The sequence below is a fragment of the Melanostigma gelatinosum genome (genome assembly GCF_949748355.1).
Source record: "Melanostigma gelatinosum genome assembly, chromosome: 12".
In the NCBI taxonomy this organism is placed as follows: Eukaryota; Metazoa; Chordata; class Actinopteri; order Perciformes; family Zoarcidae; genus Melanostigma; species Melanostigma gelatinosum.
The window spans coordinates 25150227-25177082 of NC_136645.1; the positions used below are offsets into that span (position 1 = coordinate 25150227).

The following is a 26856-nucleotide window of genomic DNA, read 5'->3' on the forward strand; positions in this document are numbered from 1 at the left end:
ACTCACCAATAACGAGCATGGAACTGAAGCTATCAGTGAACTATTAGATCAGTTGATCCGTGTTAAAGTGGCAATAATTGATTGTTCAAAGTCATTTTGTCCAATAAAACTCTGGAATCTGCCGGTTCTGACTTCTCTAACTGGAGACTGCAGCTTCCTCCTGGTTTCGATGTCGGGACTGTTGGTCGGACAAAACAAGCACTTTGAAGTCAAGAGTTGGCCTGTGTGCCTTTTTATCATCTGTAAAAAGTATATTTCATAGACCAAAAAATGTATAAACAAATGTTTAAAAAAGGATCGGATAACGAATCGATGATGTGAAGAACACCAAACGACCCTTCTGCTGAGTCAACAAGGAGAACAAGGAGAACAAGGTGAGTCCATCCGAGCGGATGGACGAGTGATTCCACAAAGCATTTACAGAAACACGAGTAATAAAGAGGAAACGTCCTGAGGAAGAAAAGGTCACATCCCTAACAGGCCTTTTCTGTTTGTCTCTCACTTTGCGTATTTATTTATTATTTCTATTTTCCTGCCATACGGCCGGGGGGAGCGAGGGACCACAGGTGCTCGGGTGAATCCGATGGACATCCGCAATTTATCATTCATACGCCAGTGACGGCAGGCCAGGCCGAAATATGGCACGGTAAACACAAACCATAGATCATTCACAGATAAACACACACACACACATACATTAAACATGTCTCGGAAGACAGATGCTGTTATGTGCACAGAGCCGGACACGGGTCACATGACAACGTGCTTCTCCAGCGTGCTGCAGAGATCTGTCTCTTCTTTCTCTTTGTTCCACTTTGTCTTTGTCTGTCTCTTTGGGGGGGGTTGTGTTCCCCTCTCTCACTTGTGTTCTTCATGTTGTGGGTTTCTGACAGTCTTGTGGGTTTGATGGCACTTCAGCACTGCCACCCTCCCGTTCTCTCTCTCTCTCATGTCTCCTGTTACCCTGCGGTCGCATTCGCTTCTCTTCAGACCTGCTGCTGCTAAATCTGACCACATTCATGCAAACCAACTTGATTCCAACCAACGAGAGACCAAACTGTCTTTTCTATTTCTCTCTCAGGTATTAATACGCCGAAGCGATGACCCTCCCCTGAATGCCCTGTGCCTCCAAAGGTATGATGCCGGCTTCAGAGGGATGTATCAGCGGGACAGCACTGGCCTGCATCTGCCAGAGTCAGCTGGGAGCTGATTTCTGTGTTTACATGAAGATTAGAAGCGCAGGAAGAAAAGAAGGAAGCCAATATAGTTACTCCGAGCCGAGCGGCGCTTATTTTTAATACAGCACATCCTGCAACAAACAGCCTGCAGGGGAGGGGCTAAGGAGAGAGAGCGAGAGAGAGAGAGAGAGAGAGAGAGAGAGAGAGAGAGAGAGAGAGAGAGAGAGAGAGAGAGAGAGAGAGGTTTTGAGGTTTAAATATATCTATATTTGTTTGTGTTAAGTTCCATTTACAGAGTTTTACTGTTACTCAAAACAAACCGAATTCTTTTCTGAACAACACGATACGTTATCATTTAAACCGGTTAAACAAATAAGGTCCAACAAACATAAACGTGTCTTTAATTGTCTGCAGGCTGAGATCTGACTCTCACTTAGCGCCCTCTTTGTCCAGTTCTTTGTTCACTTTGTGAACTATTTTCTTGAGTCTGTATCCTTCCTGCTTCGTGAGACCTCCTCTGTCCTTGCTCCTCATGTGAGATCTGGCAGAGCTGGAGAGCTTCTCCTTGTCAGAGAGGTAGTCCTCCACTCTGGCTCCTCTCACGTTCTTACTCCTCCTCAGAAACTCCTTGATCTCCTCCACGCTGTAGCCTCCAGAGCCCCTAGAGCTGCCAGCACCGTGTGTAGAGGGCTCACTGTTTACAGCAGAGTTCTCCTCCTGACTGGACTCAGAGTCCTCCCAACCGGACTCAGGGTCCTCTTCCAGCCTGGACTCACACTCGGCTGCTCCTCCACTCTCTGTAGTTGCCACTTTCTTCGCCTGTGAGCTTCCTCTGTCTCCTCGCTGTTTCCTCTTCAGCTGAGGGGCCTTGAGCTGCTCCTCGTCTGCTTCCATGGCCACCTCCCCACCTGCCTCCACCTGTCCTCCAGTACTCTCCCTCACCTGCTGGACCTCACTTGCCCCGTCCTTCCTCACCTCTTGTCCCCCACTTGTCCTCTCTTCTCTCACCTCCTGTACCCCAGCCGTCTCCTCCACTCTCACCTCCTGAGCCCTACACGTCTCCTCCACTCTCACCTCCTGGGTCACACCTGTCTCCTCCACCCTCACCTCCTGTGTCACACCTGTCTCCTCCACCCTCGCCTCCTGTGCTCCACTTGTTCCCTCTTGTCCGTCCTGCTTGTCCCCTCTGTCCTCAGTACCTCTCTGGTTCTGGTCTTTGTTTGAGCCGTGTTCCCCAGGACAAGCTCTGCTCAGATGTCCTTCTCTCCCACAGCTGTAACATTTAAAATCGTTCGTCTTTGCAAAGATGACGGAGTCAAAGTCGTCCACAGTGATCTTGAAGCTGAGGTTGACCACTCTGCTCCTGTTGCTGGGGATCATGAAGACATGTCTCCTGTGAGACACCACGTGCTGCAACAGCGGAGACTGAAATCCAGAGGACACCCTCCTAACCGGAGACACCACCTTCCCATGTTTGGACAGCTCTTTGATGATGGCATCGCTCTTTATGAATGGCGGCACGTTGGACACAGTGACTTTCACCTCCGGTGAGGCGAGAGCATACGTGGGCAGGAAGTGCTCACCGATGGAGATCCCGTTTATCAACACCACTTCCGCAGTTTCTATGCTGTCCAGAAAGATGACCACAGCGCTGTTCATCCGCGCTGCGGACTTCACGTGGCTGTGGCCGACAACCTCACCCACTGCCAGGCTGATCTCCTCCACCGAACACCCGAACAGCGGCGGGACCTTCACGCCGTGTTCCCTGGTTAGCTCCGTCAGGCGCATGCTAGCGTTTAGCACGCCGACAGCACCTGCTGCCCGGCTGCAATCCGCTCAAAAAGACCCAAAAAACAGATAAAAGTACGCAAAAAACCCCCCGTGAACCCTGCACACCCCACTACACTATCATACCCACCATTACACTATCATACACCCCACTACACTATCATACCCAACATTACACTATCATACACCCCACTACACTATCATACCCAACATTACACTATCATACACCCCACTACACTATCATACCCAATATTACCCAGTGAAGAAAAATGTCGAAAAGTCATTAATTATCGCTCTCAAAACCCCGCTCCTGCAGCTCCGCACACCTCCTTCCACTCAGAGAGAGAGACAGAGAGAGAGAGAGAGATAGATAGAGAGAGAGAGACAGAGAGAGAGAGAGAGAGAGAGAGAGAGAGAGAGAGAGAGAGAGAGAGAGCGAGAGAGAGACAGAGAGAGAGAGCGAGAGATAGATAGAGAGAGAGAGACAGAGAGAGAGAGAGAGAGAGAGAGAGAGAGAGAGAGAGACAGAGAGAGAGACAGAGAGAGAGAGCACGCCGCGCTCGAAGCCACCGGCACGGCGCTCGCGCCCTGACCGCATCTCCCAGCGGGACCGACCCGCCCAGGATCGCCGCCCGGGCCGTAGCGCGCCTGTTAACGGAGCTGCAGGAGAGGGGGATCCCCCACAAGCGCCGCGACAAAAAACAAAAGCGACACTGCTCCAACTCCTGGCAGCCGCCATGACACCTCGCCACGCAGCGACAGACTTTCCAGCAACACACGGGCGCGCTGTCAGCAACGCAATCACGCACCACCAAGACCCGCCCCGCCGGCCTCGACGTTCCAGGTTGCCAGGTTCACAGCGTCCCCCTCCACCATCCCATGCAAACCCCCCGATTCATGGCCGCTCCGGAATGCCAACTCTCCCTCCCTCACTACTTCCGCAGGATCCTACTGCTCCTTCCAGCTTCGTTCCTTCAGCCTGTACTTTCACTTTCCCCTCTCACCACACTTCCTCTGCTCCCCACCCCGGCACCAGGGTGCCGGGTTTCTTCTCCTGTGTCCCTCCCCCCTATCCCACTTTTCCCACCACACATGCCTTTCCCTCTATACACATCCCTGGCACCGGGTTGCCAGGCTCCCTCTCCGCCGTCCCCCCCTATCCCACGTTCCCCACCACACATGCCTTTCCCATCACGACGGGTCCGGGCACCGAGTTGCCAGGCTCCCTCTCCTCTGTCCTCCCCCCCTATCCCCCTTTTCCCACCACGCTGTTTCCAGGCACCGGGATGCCAGTTCCCACCTTTTCTCTTCCTACTCTCCAACTAGCCCATCCGCTGCCTCTCGGCACCACACTGCCCCCCCCCCCCCCCTTTCCTCCAAACCAGCCGCCATACGGCCCCGCCGCCGGGCCAGGGACGGTAGCCCCCCCCCCCCTCCCTTGGCCCCAGTACCAACAACTCATCCCCAGGACCCACAGTACACCCAGCAGTTCTCCTTGGCTTCCGCGATCCCTCCCCCCACCATACCAGCCCGGAAACCTTCAGAAGTCTCCTCTGTCCCCCTCCCCCATTCCGCTTCTCCACCATGCAGATACCAAGCAACAACGAAACGCAGCAACGCAGCCACGGAGTGCAATGACGCAGCCACTCAACGACTCAGCCATGCTACGCAACGCTAGAACGCAGCAGCCACGCATCGCAGCCACTGACCGCAGCCACGCAACAATGCAGCAACCGAACGCAGCAGGCAACGGGACGCAGCAACAGGAACAGAACGCAGCAACGAATCGCAGCAACGCAACAACGCAGCAACGCAGCCACGGAGTGCAACGACGCAGCCACGGAACGACTCAGCCATGCCACGTAACGCAGCAACGCCGGAATGGAACGGAACGCAGCAACGCCGGAACGGAATACAGCAACGGCAGAACGCAGCAGCCACGCATTGCAACGACGGAACACAGCAACGTACCCCAGCAACGTAAAGCAGCAACGTAACACAGCAACGCCGGAATGGAACGGAACGCAGCAACGCCGCAACGGAATACAGCAACGGCAGAACACAGCAGCCACGCATTGCAACGACGGAACACAGCAACGTACCCCAGCAACGTAACGCAGCAACGCCGGAATGGAACGGAACGCAGCAACGCCGGAACGGAATACAGCAACGGCAGAACGCAGCAGCCACGCATTGCAACGACGTACCCCAGCAACGTACCCCAGCAACGTACCCCAGCAACGTACCCCAGCAACGTACCCCAGCAACGTAAAGCAGCAACGCAACGACGCAGCAAGCAACGGGATGCAGCAACACAGTGCAACGGACGCAGCAACGTAACAACGCAGCAAGTAACGACTCAGCAATACAGCAAGCAACAACGGAACGCAGCAACAGAACGACGCACGACGCAGCCACGCAGCAGGCAACGAGACGCAGCAAGCACGGAACGCAAAGCAACAACGGCACGCAGGAGCCGCGTGGACCCTCAAACTAGCCTTTCCCCAAACCGCTTCGCTCAGGCTACCCTCCACCAACCATCCCTAAAACTCTCCAGCCGGCCAAATCGCCGAGGTGGGGCCCTAAGCTAGCGAAAGTACGGTATGTTCACGGCAATGCCAAAGTCTAGAAAGGTCCAAATCCTAAATACAGCCATTGAAGTACACTTCCACAAGCTACAAAAGTACCCTTGAGCAAGGCACTAAGTCTACCAGTGCCCGGAGTGGAGACTGGAAACACACGAGCAGGAGCAAGTTGAAACTCAGATCACCGAAACCATTTCCCACCATTCTAAAAGCAGACAGACAGCCGATACGCAAAGTGCCCTGAAGCAAGGCACCAAAGCTACTGAACCTGCTCGGCAGCAGCAGCAGCAGCAGCAGCAGCAGCAGCAGCAGCTCGACAGTGTGGATTTACAGAACGTGTGTAACCCTCCCTCCTTCCTGCTCTGCACCTCCTGACCCCCGGCTGCTGCTGTAAATATAAATGTGCTCCCCGCACAGGGTTACACAAGCAGCAGCTCCACAAAGGTTACACACACATGTATCTTCTATTTCCTCCTGCTTCTTGTCTATCCGTCTTTCTGCCTCTTGAAGTGGAGGGCTCGGCGGGTCAAGGGCCTTACTGGAAATCTGCTGTAATATTTTATTCTTCTTCTTTTTCTGCGTGTTTGAACTTTTTTTACTTTTTTTTTCTTCATTTTTCTACTTCTTCTTCTTTAACCTTTCCGTGGCACTGTTTCCATGCCAGCAAACCGGTCTGAACTGGTCCCGTTAAACTCAGTCTGTGTGTGTGTGTGTGTTGGGGGAAGACAGAGGTGTATGCAGGTAAATATAATGGGAATGAGAGCTTGCATCAAAACGCTAACAGTGGGTTAATATGCAGAGCCAAAGCGAGGAAAGTGTGTAGCCCCCCCCCCCCCCCCCCCCCCCGCAGTCCTATGACACCAGCCTCATCAAACAGTTGGACGTTGGCCAAGTTCATCTGTTAATGGACGGCCACTGCCAGGACCCAGCCTGACATCACTCTCCCCCCCCCCCCCCCCCCCCATGCCCTCTCTCCTCCCTGGTTCTTTATTTGTTGCAGATCGGGGGCCTTGTACCGCAAAGATAAACAGTGTGTGCGTCCTTTTGTCTCTCTGGGTTTTGGCAGACATTGCAAGAGGTGTACTGCGTGCACACACACACACACACACACACACACACAAATACACAAGTATTGGTCTTAAGAGAGTACCTTTGAACACTTTTCAACAACCTAGAAAAAAAAGTCAGAAATCAAACAAATGCCAAAAGACCGGTTAGCTTCAAATAAATTAAGAGAGATAGAAAGTATGTGTGTGCGTGTGTGTGTGTGCGTGTGTGTGTGTGTGTCTGTGTGTGTGTGCGTATGTGTGTGTGTGTGTGTAGGTGTGTGTATGCGTATGTGTGTGTGTGTGTGTGTGAGAGAGATCAGTGTTAACTGTAGTCCAGAGCATGTTGAAACACATCTGGCTACCAACGCAAAACTGCACTAAAGGAGAAAAATAAGAGAAGAAACCGAGACAAAGAAGGAGAAAGAAAAGGGAACAGGGATAGAAAGGAAGGAAGTGGCAACATGAAGCGGGATTGTTACAGAACAGGTGGATGTTTTATTGATTTTGGTATTTTGCTTAACAACACACACACACACACACACACACACAAAGACGTGGCTTTCCTCCTGCTTATGTCACAAGAGTTCAAGGAACCACGGTGGCTTTCACGCTTCAATATTTATGTAACACTACTAAATACTAATAAATGCACATACACACAGATTTAGACAAAAAGCAAATCCCTGTAAAACAAATGTTGTGGTTCTTTTTTGAGCCGGGGGGTAAACTATCCATTAGATTTCATCATATCTTACCAGGGCAATTACATCAAGAAAATGATAGCGGGCACATGGATCAATTATGCATGCCCTTAGCCAAAGACCAAGCAGACGGAGAGGGTACACGTACACACACACACACACACACAACTGAAGAAGAGGAGGATCTCATAGTTGTGGCCCATCAGTTCATCTTACTGCCTAAACAGTTCATACACTTAATAATTTAGCTGTGCTCTGGATACAGTTTCCCAGCTGAATATTTACAACTTTGAAATGAGTAACAGCAGCCAGAGGTATACAGGGTGTGTGTGTGTGTGTGTGTGTCTGTGTAGGGGGGGGGCTAAAAGAGACCTCAGGAAACAGGCCTCACGAGTCTCTCCGGAGACAACCCCTTCGAAACACACATACACACACACACACACACACAATCCTTCCTCTCGGCTGTGTCCATCACGCCGCTGCTTGTAACGTTGCTCATTTCTGGGCAATTAAGAATTCCTTTTCATCGCTATGTAGGTTCACGTATCTCCCTCACAGCACTTGAACACAAACTGGAGGAAAACGAGAAGTGCGTGCGTGCGTGCGTGCGTGTGTGCGTGCGTGCGTGCGTGCGTGCGTGCGTGCGTGCGTGCGTGTGTGTGTGTGTGTGTGTGTTGGGACCAGAGAAGAATGCATACAGATTAGCTCCCATGCACCAGTTGTTCTTGTTAGTTGTAGCTACTTATCCATCTTTGGGCTCATTTTCTTAATTGTCCGGCTGCATGATTACATTTTATTGATTTAGTTTTTCTTCTTTTCTCTTCCTCGCACTAAAGAAAAACAGGCCTCTTCTTTGAGTACAAAGGAAGCATTAGCTGTGTGTAAGTGAGGGTTTACACACAGGTGCCTATTTCCTCGTGTGTATGCACGACAACCGCATGACACGTACAAGAAAGAGCTGCGTTTCTTCTCTTTTTCTATATTCCCCACGAGTTTTCGTCCATGTTTTCAGAGAAACTCACTTAGGAAGACAAATGACTGTCTCCAAGAGCCTCAGATGGAGTCTGGGAGGGACACGGAAAGGGAAAAGAGAGGTATCTGACATCTGTTTGTTCAAGGAGAAACAGAAAGGAGGGGGTCTGAAACCAAACATGAATAGGCTGACAGAGAGAGAGCGAGAGAGAGAGAGAGAGAGAGAGAGAGCGAGAGAGAGAGAGAGAGAGAGAGAGATGGGCATTGAGAAAATCATTTTACCAAGTCAAGACCGACACATACAGGGGAGAGCCAGATGGTTTGCATTGGGGAGACTTTGTGTGTGTGTGTGTGTGTGTGTGTGTGTTTGTGTGTGTGCGTTTGTGAGAGACAAGCAGTGTGATGAGGGAACAGACGAGACATCATGTAAATTAAATATGTCCAATCTCTGGTTCTGTTCTCAATCAAAAAAAAATGCAACTTTTGTTTATATTAGCCTAAAAAACACACCCAGCTTTTGCACACACACGCCAACACCCCTTGACATGCCGGCTCTGACAAGCGTAGCTGATGTGCGCCACGAATGCGCATGGTAATAGGCCAATCAAAAATGCAAAACAATTGGCAATTACTGTGAGGACCTAATGGTCATTAGAATTTACAACTAGGTAATGAACTAAAGTCTGCCCACTGCATGCATATTCATGAGGCAGTTTGAGCTTTGAAGATTAAAGTAGCGCTTAAAATTCAAATGAGCTTCTGCAAATAATCAGAAAAGTCAGTGGTGGTGGCAGTGGAGGAGTTCCTTGTACATGTGTGCGTTTATCTATCTATAAATACATAAATATATGTCGAGACTGTTGCAAAAACAAAGAATGTATACAAAAAAAAGAAATGTCAGTAAAGCGTTTTTTCACCACAGTCTTAGGTTCCGATAGATGATGATACAAAAACATGGTCAGACAGTTCCTCCCAAAGTGTGGTGCTGTGTTTGTTACCCACACCTTACTGCAAGATAAAGCCACCGCGGCATTAGTAGACAGCCAGAGCAACTGCGTGGAATAAAGAGCAACACAGGACTTTCATCCAGGAGACCACTGTTTGTGTCCCTTGCAAAACTAAAAGTATAGTCACATCAGTCGCTGTCCACGTGTGTCGTGAGTCTCTAGTCATGTGTCTCGTGAGTCATTATTGTCGTTAGTGTCGTGAGTCTCTGGTCACGTGAGTCATTAGTGTCGTTCGTGTCGTGAGTCTCTAGTCATGTGTCTCGCTGGCCACGTGAGTCATTATTGTCGTTAGTGTCGTGAGTCTCTGGTCACGTGAGTCGTTAGTGTTGTGAGTCTCTAGTCATGTGTCTCGCTAGTCACGTGAGTCATTATTGTCATTAGTGTCATGAGTCTCTGGTCACGTGAGTCGTTAGTGTTGTTAGTGTTGTGAGTCTATAGTCACGTGAGTCATTAGTGTCGTTAGTTACGTGAATCTCTAGTCACGTGAATCATTAGTGTCGTTAGTGACGTGAGTCTCTAGTCACGTGAATCATTAGTGTCGTTAGTTACGTGAGTCTCTAGTCATGTGAGTCATTAGTGTCGTTAGTTACGTGAGTCTCTAGTCACGTGAATCATTAGTGTCGTTAGTTACGTGAGTCTGTAGTCACGTGAGTCATTAGTGTCGTTAGTTACGTGAATCTCTAGTCACGTGAGTCATTAGTGTCGTTAGTTACGTGAATCTCTAGTCACGTGAATCATTAGTGTCGTTAGTGACGTGAGTCTCTAGTCACGTGAATCATTAGTGTCGTTAGTTATGTGAATCTCTAGTCACGTGAATCATTAGTGTCGTAAGTGACGTGAGTCTCTAGTCACGTGAATCATTAGTGTTGCTAGTTACGTGAGTCTCTAGTCACGTGAGTCATTAGTGTCGTTAGTTACTTGAATCTCTAGTCACATGAATCATTAGTGTCGTTAGTGACGTGAGTCTCTAGTCACGTGAATCATTAGTGTCGTTAGTTACGTGAATCTCTAGTCACATGAATCATTAGTGTCGTTAGTGACGTGAATCTCTAGTCACGTGAATCATTAGTGTCGTTAGTGACGTGAGTCTCTAGTCACGTGAATCATTAGTGTCGTTAGTTACGTGAGTCTCTAGTCACGTGAATCATTAGTGTCGTTAGTTACGTGAGTCTCTAGTCACGTGAATCATTAGTGTCGTTAGTTACGTGAGTCTCTAGTCACGTGAATCATTAGTGTCGTTAGTTACGTGAGTCTCTAGTCACGTGAGTGGTAACTGGTTTTGTTTCCTTAAACCTAATTTGCTGTGAAGACGGAAGTTTATTTTGAAAAGACACTGTGCATGTAACGAGTGGAAACTGACACCTTGCCAGAGCGATAACTAGACCACTGACACTGACCAAGCGTCGGTATTTGACGAGTGCAACTACAAACAGAGTTTCTGTCACAGTGGGGAGGTGTAGGGGCTGGATTGGACTTTATCAACACACACAGTTACAGCGTAGCGGTGTTTGTGTGTGTTTGTGTGCGTGTGCGTGTGTTTGTGTGTGTGTGTGTTTGTATGTGTGTGTGTGTGTGTGTTTGTATGTGTGTGTGTGTGCGTGTGTTTGTGTGTGTGTGTGTGTGTGTGTGCGTGTGTGTGTGGGTTCTGCTCTTCTGCAGTTGAAGTAGCTCAGCCAAATGGGGAACATAAAACCAGAGCAAGGAGCCAGGCCCTTGAACACGCACACACACACACACACACACACATAGTGGCCACACACATATTGCTTGCTCAGCCCTGGCACACACCTGCATCCACACTGCCAGCTCACACACACGTACACACACACTTACACACAAACACACACACACATGCTTCCATGTCCACTCGTCCCACACATACATGTAGGCATGCTGTATAAGTAATAACAGGTACGTACAAAGAGAAGCAGATCTGAATCTATATGTGTGTGTGTGTGTGTGTGTGTGTGTGTGTGTGTGTGTGTGTGTGTGTGTGTGTGTGTGTGTGTGTGTGTGTGTGTGTGTGTGTGTGTGTGTGTGTGTGCGTTTGTGTGTGTGGAGCCGGCCTGTAATCCAGTGGCCTATATAAATAAGCTTTGTAGTATATACAGTTTTATGAACAGGCCATCAACTGCCTTCAACGTAATAAGAGAGCTCAGTTACATGTGCACCCCTGAGCAAACCGAGCAGAGTGTTGTGTGTGTGTGTGTTTCTTTTTGTGAGCGTGTACAGGAATAAACACACACACACACTCACACACACACACACACACACACAATGAGCAGCATGTGAGCCAAAAACAGCAGCTTTCCCCTGTCACCACGAAGGAGTGGATGTAGCGTGGAACGTGGAATCACTCGCATCAACACAAGAGGCAGATCAATAAACAAGTCCTCAGACTACTGTACGCGCCCGCTGACGTCACCGACGCGCCGCCAAAACACTGCAAACTGGGATGTAACACTGCTGCGTTTTCTATTTCTGAAATGCCTTATTGTTCTTATTGTTCTCTGTCATTGCTTTGTTTTTAGAACTGATCCTCGACCACCATCATCTGAGAGATCTTTGTGTTTTCCATGCACTGTCTCCGTCTTCTGGTCGCCGCTGCAGCTGTCGGTCAGAGTGTGGGGGCAGCGTGACATCTTTCTCTCGTTTCTTTTCTTTTACCGGTCGATGTCGTCATTGATGTTGTTGTCGTCTCTGCCGCGGTGGCAGTGATTTCTGCTGATGAATCTGCTCTTCCTCTATTTATTCTCAAACCCACCGCTGCACATGTAGAACACATCGCTTCTTGAGCAACCAGACAGCTAAGCAGCTCCTGGTGTAAAGCTCTATGACTGTGTAATACATGATGATCAATGCAACAACAACAACTGTTGTTCTGCTGCTGCCTGTGCACAATCCATCTTCCACCCCCTGTTGTGACAGTGTCTTGATCACTACAGGGAAGCTCCCTTGTCTCTCTTCCCCACTCCACAGGTCAGAGGTCACATCTGGAGTCTTGCTCAAAGGCACTTCGGCAAGTTCAGGGTTAAACCGGGGGAACCAAACAGCCGATACGTATTTTGGCGATTCTGTTTTTTGAGGGGAGCGAGACCAGTTTGGAAGATCGTGGATCGTGATCCTGCCTGAAAAAAATGGGATGATATTTTTGCCCCCCTGAGGTCTACAGTGAAAATAGTTATCTCAACGTGTCTCAACACATTCATAACAGGAAGTCTGCCTTTAATACGAGCGATATAGAGGATAACAGAAGCTGCCTTATCGAGCATTCTAGAGATTCACTCAAACTCAGGACTCAAAGTGTGTGTGTGTGTGTGTGTGCGTGTGTGTGTGTGTGTGTGTGTTGTCAACATTACAATCACATTAAATCAACAGGCTCCCTCGTCTGGAATTTTCTCGGCACATGTGTAGAGAAAAGCAACTTCCATTCATGTCGCAGTGCTTCATATTCTATTTAGAGCACAAAGCACTTCTTTTTTTTCGTGCATCCAAAAATGTGTCAGCATTGAATTCCAAGGTTTTTTTTGGGTTCCGTCTGGATTACAGACGCGCTCTGCGAACACACGCCCACATATTTAGAGCGAGACGATAATCAACAGTTCTGTCCGGTCCGTATGGAGTTCTGAGGGCTGAATGCCAAACACAGTCCAGCCTGTTGGCCTTTGGTGGCAGATTATTAGCTCCCCCCCCCCCCCCAGCCTTTCCAGCGCCTTGCTGTCTTACATATTCTCCCGCTGCTGATGTTTTTCTGCAACACATGTTTACATGCAGTGAGCGCATTCTAAATGCCGACACAGTCTCAGTGCGCTTGGAGGACAACTCCAGAGTTCAAACGCACTGCGTCGAGTCCACTAAATGAAATCTTATGTCGAGAAAAACAAAGGCAGAGCAACAATACATTAGTGATGGCAGCCAGCGTGTGAAATCTCAGCTACGAGACACACACACACCAAACATACTGTCATTGATTTGTTATCAATTGGCTGTCCCGGATTTGCATCGACTGCTAATGTTTCAGAGAGACATGAGCCAAAAGGGAAAAAGAAAAAACATGAGAAAGACGAGGAGCGAGAGAACAGACATGAGAGATGTGACACGGAGCCAGACAGCGATTGGCTGTTAGAAATGCACTAACGTGTATTGAGGTGGGCAGCGTTAGCCGGTGATGATGAGCTCATTCCCAATGACGGGATCATACAAGACCAACATGTTACAGACTGTACATGCAGACTGTATAACATGCTAACATGTTACAGACTGTACATGCAGACTGTATAACATGCTAACATGTTACAGACTGTACATGCAGACTGTATAACATGCTAACATGTTACAGACTGTACATGCAGACTGTATAACATGCTAACATGTTACAGACTGTACATGCAGACTGTATAACATGCTAACATGTTACAGACTGTACATGCAGACTGTATAACATGCTAACATGTTACAGACTGTACATGCAGACTGTATAACATGCTAACATGTTACAGACTGTACATGCAGACTGTATAACATGCTAACATGTTACAGACTGTACATGCAGACTGTATAACATGCTAACATGTTACAGACTGTACATGCAGACTGTATAACATGCTAACATGTTACAGACTGTACATGCAGACTGTATAACATGCTAACATGTTACAGACTGTACATGCAGACTGTATAACATGCTAACATGTTACAGACTGTACATGCAGACTGTATAACATGCTAACATGTTACAGACTGTACATGCAGACTGTATAACATGCTAACATGTTAGCAGCCTCTACATGCAGACTGTATAACATGCTAACATGTTAGCAGACTGTACATGCAGACTGTACAACATGCTAACATGGTAGCAGCCTGTGAGCCAGCAGGACTCTTCAGTGGCCCGCCGGAACAAACCAGATGTATCGGGGGGTTAAAAATATACAAATATACAAATATCAGAATGTCAGAATGTCAGATGAATTAGTCTCAAGACATCTTTTTGAAATAAATTTCAACATGTACAAGTATTGATAATATCTGAAATGATTGCTAAGCTAATACAGCATTTCAGCCCATACTGCTAAATACAATCAGCGGTCCATCAGATGGATAATTCTTTGCACTGGCTGCGTATTAATTTCACATCGTTAACACACGTATTAGGGCTGATCTTTACATCGAGGACAGAGGATTAAATTCCCATTCATGAGAAATCAATTGGCAAACTGGACACCAGAAATTGTGTTCACTGTAGAAATAATTTGCAAAGAAATTAATTCTGAATTTCAGTTTTTGATTATAATGAATAAATAAAAAGGAAGACAGAGAGAGAGAGAGAGAGAGAGAGAGAGAGAGAGAGAGAGAGAGAGAGATTTAAATGCACACACACACCCTCCCTTTTTAGACATTATTGATGCTGTTTCTGAACGAGGGGCAACTCAAGGAATATAATCTTTTTCATCTCACTCAGGGATTAATAGAATAAATGGTGTGTGTGTGTGTGTGTGTGTGTGTGTGTGTGTGTGTGTGTGTGTGTGTGTGTGGTAAGGTATGCTTCCTTTTTGTATCACTGATCGGTACTTTTGCCTGTACAGCTCTCTTGCTCACACACACACACTCACACACACACACACACTCACACACACACTCACACACATGCACACACACGCTCACACACACACACACACACTCGCACACACACGCCCACACACTCACACACACACACACACACATGCTGACGGCTCTCCTCTGTCGGAGCTGTTTGATGTAAATATCAGCTCCGTTCTGGCCCATGTCCGATGCTTTGCGTTGCCTCTTGAGCCTCGCAGCAGCCAGAGGAGCTGTGTGGCACGAACACCGCACACATCTTTACAACAAGCAACCATGCAGCCAGCACATTACTGAGGCAGATGCATGCATGCAACAACAAAACACATGCAGAGAGAGAGCCATCTCATCTCCTGTAACCAGGAACAATATATTCCCTGGATGTTGCAGTAAAGTCAGAATACAATATGTTTCCCATGGAGCAGGAATTCCCCGGGAAAGCAAATACATTGAAAAAGATGTTGTTTGGATCGTGTTTTTATTAATTAACATCCCGATATGAACGCTGACACCTCAACACACTGGTGTGGGATTTTAAATATTGATCACCAGCATTAAACTGGCATATGTTAATATGGTTAAACAATTCTGAAAATGTAATTCATTTTAAATTCTTCGTGGCTGACTGGAGGCCTGTGAGACTGAGACCCAGTGGAACACGAGCCGGCTTTCACAAGGAAGAGACACGCGGCGTTCCTCCCTCACCTCATCCTCCCTCACCTCCTCCTCCCTCACCTCCTCCTCCCTCACCTCCTCCTCCTGTCAGTCGGGACGCTTTTCTTTTGGTCGGCTACGATCGCGGCTAAAAAACAGCAGATTTTTCTGTTGTTTTTTTTGCCTTTCACATATTTACTTCACCGTGACAGTTTGGGGTCAATTCGGATGAAAGCTGGGGTCAAAGGGAAAAATAATACTGGCTTTAATTATAGACGATCACGATGGGTGTGAATGTGTGAATATGTGAAGATGTGAATATCTGGATATGTGAGGGGTCGTCTGGATAGATGTAAACCTAATGTTGGATTCCTTGTGAAGATGAGAGATTTCAAAAGCTCCATTTTTTCTTTTCAGTTTAAAATTGCAAAGATAATAATAGATAATAATAACCAGATAATAATTCTGGTCTAACTGCTGCTCAGTTTGACGTCAACATCAGACGAGATATATAACGCTGCTGTCCTCCGCTGTCTGAGTGTACAGCTGTTCCTCCGAAGACGTTCCCACACACAACGCTGGTAAAGACAGCAGACGCCTGTATTATGATGTAAATCGCTCTAATAACCCAGTTTAGCTGGTGGGTGTCTGTGAACGTGTGTGTTCGTGAGGTGGGGGTTTGGGGGGTTTGGGGGGGGGGGGGAGATTGCCTGTGCACTCTGCTCCTCTCAGCTAGCGTACGGTAGGTAGGTTAGTCTCTAGCGGGCATAGGTCAAAGGTCAAATGCATCTTTAATAAAAAATGAGTCTCATCTCCACCGCCTACAACTGTCAACACTGTGAGATCATACGAGCGCAGACTGAACCAGCTTATTGTTGCCGCTTGTATTTCTAAATGGAATACAAACGGCAACATTGAAGGTTTCTGAGTTGCATTCAACGAGCAGATAAAGTCCATGTCCTGTTGCCGCTGCTCTTTTTTATCTTCACCCCCTCCAACTCCACCCTTTCTCTGTAACGGCTAATTTAGTACAGGCAGCAGCCACCGAACACGACTGCTAATTAAAATGCACAAGGAAGAAGAAAAACAACGTCACTGCAACAAATGATTAGTGGCGTTAAGACGCTTTAAATATAAGACTTTCCCTCGAAGAGCAAAACCAAAAACGGGCTTCTCCTTCTTACTGTGCTCGCCTCCTCATTCGATTCTTGTAGTGGGGGAAGGGGGACGGGGGAGAGATGGAAACCGGAGCTGAAGAATCGTGCATTCTACCTACGAAGTTTGGTACCGAGGTAAAGTCAGAGAGGGAGAGAATGAAAGAGATGGAGAGCTGGGCCGCATTAAGTCGGTAAGATGTGGCAGTGGAAGGGGGGGAACCACACTGAGGACAGGACACATCTGCTAAGGCCACATGAGAGAGACGCACACACACACACACACACACACACTGACGCACGTGTTATGCAATGACACACATTCTGTGCGCACAATCCCAGAAAGGAGGCTACAGTTACTCCCCAGACTGGAAGTCACACATGGACATCCAGTTCAGCCACTGATCCTGCATCCACACACACACACACACACGCACACACACCATGGTCTCACAAGGCCACTAACACACTGACCAGTGGTACCAGCTTCAAGGTGACCCATGTCTCTTTGCTGCTGGCCAGAGGGATTTGATGACCGTGGCCAAACTGGGCAAACTGGGAAAACACACATTCACAGACTGTCTGCATTGAATTTGGTGGATCAGCGGAAGGACACTTGTTCAGACTTGGGTTGAGCCACTACATTGTCTCACACACACACACACACACACACACACACACACACACACACACACACACACACACACACACACACACACACACACACACAGGCAGAGGGAGAAAGTCAAACTAAATGAAAGCAGTGTGTTTGCTTCTGTGCCAGCTGTAAAAAAACAAAAGCACAGAGACGTATTCTCTCCGGGTTCCTCCCCATCTGGGACGACCAGAGTCACCTCACCCCCTCAAACAAGTCTCAGCCAATCAGATCTCATGCCTTAACAAGGATTGCCGTGTGTGTGTGTGTGAGAGTGTGTGTGTGAGAGAGTGTGTGTGTGTGTGTGAGTGTGCGAGTGTGTGTGTGTGAGTGTGTGTGTGAGTGTGCGTGTGAGTGTGAGTGCGTGTGAGTGTGTGTGAGTGTGTGTGTGTGAGTGTGTGTGTGTGAGTGTGTGTGAGTGTGTGTGAGTGTGTGAGAGTGTGTGAGTGTGTGTGAGTGTGTGTGAGTGTGTGTGAGTGTGTGTGTGTGAGTGTGTGTGAGTGTGTGAGTGTGTGTGAGTGTGTGTGTGTGAGTGTGTGTGAGTGTGTGAGTGTGTGTGAGTGTGTGTGTGTGAGTGTGTGTGAGTGTGTGAGTGTGTGTGAGTGTGTGTGTGTGAGTGTGTGTGTCCCCTTATGCTCAGACTGCTACAGCGATCACGGGGCGATGCGTCGGCTACACTACGCTGGCTTGTCATAGAGCGACACACACAACTACATTGGGGTCTGATGACGATGTAAGAAATAAACTTGATATCGCAAAACACACACACACAAACGCACACCCATCCAGGGCAACACACACACACATTCAAAATGGCAAGGTGCCGATTGGAGGTAGAAGGAAAGCTGATTTAAGCTGGAGGAGTTTATCCCTCATGAGTCACGGTTCAGAAAGGTTTAGGGGGAAAGAACCATTTATGATCTATTTTTAATATTCTGACAGAATATTCAGCTCGACCTCCTTATTCACACAAAAGCTGATACGCGTGCACGCACAATGACATCCTCTAGACACAGCCACTGCCGGGAGCAGGTCTGGTTACCTGAGAGGGGCTCCTGTTTTGGACAAATCCCCCGGGGCAACAAGAAGCGGTCGTCATCGTCGTCTGCCAGCGTGGCCTGGACGCCGACTTCCACGGGCCTCCGGCTGCGCAGGGCGGCAAATGCAGGTGACGGGGTGAGGGCCAGGCCGGGGGAGGGTGAGGGGGGCTTGTCCAGCCCCTGGCCCACGGGCAGGCAGGGCGGCCCGTGGCATCGCTTTCGCTTGTGCTCGATGAAGAGCAGGATGTCCGCCAGGGGGAAGGTGGCTTGGCACTGGCCGCAGGTCAGGAGGTCCTGCTCCGAGGAGGTGTGAGCGTCGTTACCCAGCCGGGCCGACCGGCCCACAGCGGAGCCCGGCTGGTGCCCGTTGAGGCCGCCGCTCTCCTCCGAGTGCTCCGAGCAGCGCTCCGACAGCTCCTCCGACGAGACGCCGGCTGCGGAGAGGGGTTCGGCTGCTGGCGGGGCAGAGGGGGGGGGGGGGGGGGGGGCAAAAAGAGAGCAAATGAAAAGGTGACGTTTACTCTCAGAAAAAAAAGGATAAACCACATTAATATCTTTCCTTATAGTCTCTTGTAATTTAGACCTATTGATACAGATATTAGTGCATAAATGACGAGAGAAGAGTGCAGAAAAACACGTCCGTCACATCGAGGATCAGAGTTCAAGACACAAAGCGACGCAGAAGCCTGACGTGTGGCGCACACACAATGAAGGGGTGAGGAAACGTGCCTTGTAATGATAAAGAATGCATGTAATGTAGAGGGAAATGATTACAACGCAAGCTGATCTGGATCACACATCACAGGAATAAATGGTGGGAAAGAATATCCTGAAAAGCTCGAAAGCTCAAATCAGATTCCTCAAAGATAACAATTCCACATCCAATGACAGGGCGAGCTTCAGAGAAATGATGGTTAAACACAGCCTTCACCAAAGAAACTAAACATGCGGATGATGGTGGGCTTGCCTAACCTTGTTTGAGCAGCTTTTTGATCCTGTAATTGTCAGAATGGAAAACTGTCACAAACATGTCGGACATGTGTGCCGGGGGAAAGAGAGGCGGGAAGAGAGTGTGTGTCGGGGAGAGGGAACTCTTTCCTCTGCTCGGTTACACGCGCCCCGCTTATACTTCTTACACCAGTAATTTACAGCCGCAAATCGCCTCCAAAATGAGCCGATCCTTCAGCCCTCCGAGGCCGGATTAACTCCTGACTCTTTCTAAGGCGCCTTTTGTGAAGCTCCAACCATCGTGTGGTGGAGGAGCTGGGAACAGAGCAGCCCGCCCAACTAGAGAAGCCAAACAGCAGCATATTATTCAGTGTCTCCCCCTTTTTATCTTCCAGTCCAAGGAGCACAGTCTGCCTAACGCATGTTGACCTTCTTTATTCAGTCGCCAGTTTCACATCTGGAATGAACTTCAAGCCACTGAGGATCAACAAATAGATTTTCATTTTACCGTCCCGGTGATTGGTACAGATTGTGTCTGACAATACGGATAGGTTTTCCTGCGCATGCATGTGAGAGTGTGTGCATGGGGATGAACGAGTGTGTGTGTGTGTGTGTGTGTGTGTGTGTGTGTGTGTGTGTGTGTGTGTGTGTGTGTGTGTGTGTGAGAGCGAGAGAGACAGTAAGAAAGCGAGAGAAAGAGACATAAGTTCTGAATATGGACACCGTCCCCTCAAGGAAATATCATTTGAACGACGCAATCCTGCACGACATCTGTGCGCTGGCAAACAAAAAATAATAATCGAATGAAAAGCCACATAAAGCCCTCACCTCTGAAGTTGAACTCAAGACTGTATCCGGGTTTGAAAAAAAGCACACATTTAGATGGATTTCATTTTGCACGGTTGTTTGAAATAGAAGCGTGTCGTGATGTGTATCTATTGTTAAGGGAGCGGAGAGGAGGACAATGTCTTTGCACCTTATTAATATATAAAACAAACATGCATAACAAAACAAACTAAAAATAAGACATAAAATGCAGATATAAATGTAGTCTGAAGTGAAGGGCTTGGAATGGTCGGGGTCCGTTACCATCCATCCATTTAATAAGCTTTAGGTTCAAAGTTCAACCTTTCTCATTAATCGAGAAAACTTAACTGAGAGAAGAACTCTCTGCCCGAAATAAAGTATATTTCTATCCTGGAAAAATGTGGAAAATACTGAAAATGTAATTTAATCTGGACGAGGAAATGTAGCGCTGACAAACACACAGAGTTGTGTTGCATTGAGCCACTCAGCCCGATCGTGCCGTTACAAAGCCAGCTCTGAACGTGTGCTAAATAATCGGAAATATAGAATTGTGGAAAATACAGAAAATCGAATTACAGGCTGTACAAATTAAAAAGAAGTAGAAGGCATTGTTGTTTGCTTGAGAGTGAGAGGCCAGCTTCTGTTCTCCATTTGTAACAAATGTGAATCAGCCATCTCAATAGAAAGCATGGGTCTGCCTGTGTATGGGGCGTGTGTGCATCACGGGGTGTGTGTGTGCTGTGAGGTCTAAGGGGTCTGCAGGCATTCTAACAGTGTAGCTGCATATGATTGCAGCCTGCATGTATGTAAAAATGTGATGCACCAACAGAAGGAGATCCAGGGCAAGGAGGCCTGTTTGATGTGATGAAGAGGAATTGCGGATTTTTAGGGGAGGCGTCTCCTCCTGCTCCCTCTCCTCCCACATGTCTTGTACGCTCTCACTTGTTTCTAAAGAGATCGCCAAATAGTAGCCCGTGTACTAAGGGGTGGCAATGAAACTGATCAGGTTCAAGATCAGCGGTGGATTCTCTGATCGCGGTCTGCCTCCTAGCGACGGCACATGGACATGGTGACTGCGCTGTCACCCAGCCGGGGCCACACACACACACACACACACACACACACACACTCACTCCAAACCAAACAACTCAGGCGACAGCTATAGTAAACATACCGAAACACAACCAAGCACCGATGCGTAAAGATGCCCAAATATCTTCTTGTTTTATGTTTGGGGGCCACTTAGAGAGACACTAAACGCTGCGAGGTGGCACACAGTGCGGCACATGGCACCGCGATAAGCCCCGCTTTGCCAATTGCTCCGCACTTTCCAAACACCCTCATCTACTCATATCACATATCACATATCACACTTACGCGTCGAATAGAGCAGAAGAAATAAAGCTTCGGTGATAAATAAACGCCGTGCCTAAAGGAAGACTCAACTAAACATTGTTGGAATTTCGTTCGCTTTTCCACACACGCTGCAGCTGCAACACACCAATGCGCTGACATGTGCGCCTTACTTTCTGTACGAGGAGGTTTAGAATCCTAAATTGGATATTTTTGTTGGTTCAAATGGGACTTCACAAGAGAAAATGAACCCCGATACGACTAAATATGCTGCTGTCCTGTTGCTGTGTTTCGTGTCTTTAACTGCAGCGGCTCTGTTGTTGTTGTTGTTGTTTTAAAGACACAAAGATACTAAACGAGACTAAAACATTAATATAAGAGATATCTATAAGTGTGTGAAAATAAACCGAGCTGCTGAGAGGCAGGAGGAAGACACGAGCTTTTTTTTCCTAATCGATCCAAAAATTCACCTCCAAGTTTTTGTGTTCTTTTTTTTTTTTTTCTGAAAATAATCCAAAAATAGAACAAGAGAGCAGATGAAAAAACCTGCCCGCAGAGCTACCGGACAGCGATATATTCCGTGAGGGGATTTATCCACGAAGCTCCGAGGAGAGGACGCGCTCTGCTACCGGGAGCTCTGCGCGTTTCCACTGACCGGAGCGACTTGGGGGGCAACGGAGGCACAAGCGAGTGCACTGAACAGCCTGCGAGTGCACGTTCTCTCCGTGTAACAGAGGAGCAGTAACGGGTGTTTACCGACACACACACAAAACTTTTTTCTCTCTTTCGTGGTTTTTGGGGATCTCCGAGCGGCTTTTTTACGCGCAGAGGTGTCGCACGTTCTCTCCACACTGTTAAGTCCAGTTGACCGCTCGGATCCATCGGTACGTCCGGTGTCCACACAGGCTCCTGTTCTGCCCCCCCCCCCCCTCCCCATCTTTGCTGAATGAAATGAAAGTCAGAAGTGACATTTGTCATTCTTTTTTTCTCATCTCTACTTACGCGAAAAATCCCGTTTGCTTAAGTGCTGGGGCTTTCCTTGCTTGCGGCGAGACATGGTGGCTGGCGCGGCGTTCAGCGTGGATCACATCGGGGAGAGCCGGGGTTAGAGAGGAGACTCCAGTGGGGCAAAAAATATCTTCATCCAACGCCTTGACATCCACAAGGAGGGGGGGGAAAAGAAAATAAATTAGAAATAATACAAAGATGGCGCGGAGGCGAAGATGGATCGCAGGATCGCCGTCATGGCTTTTTTGAGAAAGGAGAGCGGAGAAAAAAGAGAGAGAGTGAGAGAGAGGTAGATGAGAGAGAGAGAGAGAAGGGGAGAGAGATGGAAAAAATGGCAAAAGCCCCCCACCCCCCCCCCTCCCCCCTCAACCCCCCCCCCCCTCTGAGCCGTGCAAGTTCAAGTGCACGGACGTGACGTTCCTGGCGAACTTGAACGTCAGGCGGTGGACGGACACCCGACATACAAAAACATGGGCAGGGCCGACGCACCACGGTGGGAGTGGGAGTGGGAGGAGGGACGGACGGGACGCGCAAGAACCACACCAATGGACGGTCATTAGAGAACGAGCGAGAGGGGGACGGAGGAGTGGAGGATGGAGGGAGGGAGGGGGGCTGGACATGAGAAATAGACCCATTGGAAGCCAATGGACACAGAGATCAGGGGGGCCGGACAAGAGGCTCTGGGATGGAGGGAGGAGTGTGTGTGTGTGTGTGTGTGTGTGTGTGTGTGTGTGTGTGTGTGTGTGTGTGTGTGTGTGTGTGTGTGTGTGTGTGTGTGTGTGTGAGAGAGAGAGAGAGAGAGAGAGAGAGAGAGAGAGAGAGAGAGATGCAGAGATGTCTAATGAAAGCAATATGCAGAGCGAGGGAGAGAGAGAGGGAGGTGGACGCAAAACAGGGCAAGGGAAGCCGCGTGCAGGAGGGGGGCGGATGTGATGCCGCTGCGTATACAGACCGGCCGGAGGAGTGTGTGCGCGCGTGTTAACAAAGTCTGTAGCGTGCGGTGCCTGGCCAAACGCTCACCTGGACGCATATACGTCCGTTTCCTTAAAGCGCGTGAACACAAAGGTTGTGTTGTGAAGATAGAGAGCGAGAGAGAGAGAGAGAGAGAGAGAGAGAGAGAGAGAGAGAGAGAGAGAGAGAGAGAGCGAGAGAGAGAGAGAGCGAGAGCGAGAGAGAGAGAGAGAGAGAGAGAGAGAGAGAGAGAGAGAGAGAGAGAGAGAGAGAGAGAGAGAGAGAGAGAGAGAGAGAGAGAGAGAGAGCGAGAGATGCACGTGTGAAAACGACAAAGAGGGGAAACTATATCCAGTTGCGGGGAACAAGTCGAACAGGTTGAACAATCAAAGAGCAATACAGACACAGGCTATAACCTGGTGACTTGCTTTACACATAGCCGGTGATACATGCAGATGATAAAGCAAAGGAAAGAAAGAATTGTATTATTAAGTGTTATACACCTGGATCCGCAACACCGCACGAGCCTTCGTGTGAAATCGATGTTTGTTGTGAGTTCCGACGTGGAGCTGCACCACACCAACAATGGTGTAGTGCATGTCCGACCATCGGCAGAAACACATTTGCTCATTCAGTACTCATTCAGAATCACGGACTTATTTTAACAAGCAAAAGAAAAAAAATATTTATTGGTTTATTATATTTTTTAAAGAAACTAGAGAATTTCATATCTGATCTTAAAGTGTCTGTGCCATACATTTAAAATATTTTGCTCACTGTGTGTGCCGATGAAGGTGTACAGTATGAGTTGGGGGGGGGGGGGGCTCTGCCTGTTTGTCTGTCTTCTGTCTCTGTCTCTGTCTCTGTGTCTGTCTCTGTGTCTGTCTCTGTCTCTGTCTCTGTGTCTGTCTCTGTGTCTGTGTCTGTCTCTGTCTCTGTCTCTGTCTCTGTGCAGACCGTGGGAGTGCGAGCGGGCCAGCTGAGCGGGCACATAAGCGCCCCGTGTAATAACTTTCAGATGTGCCTCAGGTTCGAGCTGCATGCGGTAAAGGGGAGGGGTGTGTTGGTGGCGGTGTGTGTGTACGTGCGTGTGCGTGTGTGTGTGCGTGTGTGTGTTTGTGTGTGTGTGTAAGAGGAGAAGAAGGAGGAGGAAGAAGAAGAGGAGGGGGGAGAGATTGTAAATACTCTACTAATATCGGGGATTTGGTAATATTAGGTGCGGGGCTTTAAACGGCAAAAGGCGCAGCGCAGTCCTGACGCGGATTTGGGTTTTTGGAACACAGATATGAAGTGAGGAGACAATTGGCGCAAACTGTGAGGAAGAGAGCCACTGGTGGTGTCTGTGGACGATGCGGACGAGAGGGAAAGGGATGGTACAAGGAGAAAAATAAGACGGAGAGATTCACCCCGGGAAAAGCGGCACTGGCGGAGGCAGCGGCGGCTTCAGAGTAGAAGCCCCGAACAGGAGCTGCAGAGGTGGTGCTTCGAAGACCTGGAGCTCCGCTCACTGACCGAAGAGGACGCGCACTTAATACCGAGGGGGGTGGAGGGAGCCAAGACAGAAAGAGGGGGAGGAGGAGGAGGAGTGAAGTGATGGGAGAGTGACAGAGAGGAAGAGAAGGAAAGAGAGAGAGAGAGAGAGAGAGAGAGAAGCCGGAGGAGTTGAGGAGGAGGAGGTTCAACGTCAATGGGAAAAAATGCATGACCAGTGAGTGAAATATTTTGCAGGTTGCAACTCGCTGCGTGGTTTATTAGACCGGTGTGTGTGTGTGTGTGTGTGTGTGTGTGTGTGTGTATGTGTGTGTATGTGTGTGTGTGTGTGTGTGTGTGTGTGTGTGTGTGTGTGTGTGTGTGTGTGTGTGTGTGTGTGTGTGCGTGTGTGTGTGTGTGTGTGTGTGTGTGTGTGTGTGTGTTATCCCGCACAGGGTGATTATCGCGTTTGTGACCGTGTGATAAAGTGCAGGAGCTTTTTTTATTGTACATGTATTCGTTATTTTATTTCATGATAATAACAGTTTAATCTTAATAATACACTATCTGGTGAAATATAAAGGCGGCTATCGGCCATGAATTACACTTTAACACTTTAGTCATTCGTTGTATATTCAAAATGATAACGCAAATATATCTTTAGATTCGTAATTGTTTCCATTTTTTTGACGATTAGACATTTTCTTTTCAAAGAGGGTTTAAGGCCAAGGACAGTCACCGTCACGTGGACGTTTAGATTTGTTCATTTCCATTTTCGGCACTTTTGAGATCGAGAGAGAAGTTACTGGCTGATTTCAAGAGTTTATCATTTTCATCAGGTGGATCTGAACCTTTCAGTCGTTTCCTCTTGGTTTTACCCTCATTTCACAAAAACAGCTTGAAAAACATAAACTGCTCTGTCACTGTTGGAGAGGCTATCCTTCACATCCGTGTGTCCCGATAAGGATTGTGCACGCGTAAAATATGCCCATAAACATTACCATAATAACCCACACACAAAAGCTTGTTTCTTTTAAAAAATAACGCGTCCTTTGAACGAGTGGAACTGATAGATGGGTGGATCCCATCTTGCTTTTCCCGGGCGTCGGGTGTCCTGGTGGCCTGTTGCTCCGTCTGGCGACAGGCGGCCATCGCACCCAGTGCACCTGATCCAGTAACACTAGAACCTTCATCCAGGAGGAAGAATAGTGATGATAAACATATTGTGTTACGAGCCGCGCCCAGCTCATATATCACGCAAAAACCTGTTTTCCTGATTTTTATTAAGAACCAATGCCATCCATCAATTTGTACCCCCCCCCCCCCCACACACACACACACTCATACACAAACACACACTCACACATCCGAGAGCACTAACCTTGACTTCTCTATACTGCGCTCCTTCTGTTGGCAAAACTTGTTCCTCTCTTCCTCCCATTTCCCCCTCCCTCTCCATCCTCTGACATATATACACCACTCAAATACACAAACACGTACGCGCACACACACACACACACACACACACACACACACACACACACACCGCACACACACACACACACTGTAGGTCAAGGCTGGACATTGATCATAGCCCGCATAGAGCTACTCGGACTCAGGGGGCGCGCAGGGGGGAATATGTAAATAGTTCGCGTCGCCGCGGTTCCGTCATACATCAGTCAGGCTGCATCGGTGATGTTGTGGAAGTGCAGCGGCACTATGCATGCATGCATGAAGAAGAAGAAGAAGAAGAAGAATAAGAAGAAGAAGAAGAAGAAGAAGAAGAAGAGCCTAGATGAATGTTTGTCCAACGTGTGCATAGATCGAGTCCTCCTTAATTAAGAAAACACAACTGAGGAGGGACAAGAATCACATGGAATTCATCTGAAGACATCAGGCCGCATCCAAGTGTGTGTTCAGATCAAACAAACGCGCTAT

General features: G+C 48.3%; 1 protein-coding gene across 2 annotated transcripts in view; it reads right to left on the reverse strand.

The window, feature by feature from the left end:
• LOC306785943 (B-cell lymphoma/leukemia 11A-like) overlaps nt 1–22628 on the reverse strand; it is a 59751-nt gene extending 37123 nt beyond the window's left edge. The window contains exons 1-2 of one of the 2 annotated variants that reach the window (XM_079280528.1): nt 22492–22628; nt 18384–18833 (exon numbers count right to left, since the gene is read on the reverse strand). In XM_079280528.1, the coding sequence (XP_079136654.1) occupies nt 18384–18833; nt 22492–22546 (505 nt within the window). In that variant the 5' untranslated portion in view covers nt 22547–22628. Of the gene's footprint in view, nt 1–18383; nt 18837–22491 lie in introns of both variants that reach the window. The other variant, XM_079280527.1, reaches the window with a different exon arrangement.
• Between the last annotated feature and the right edge of the window lie 4228 nt (nt 22629–26856).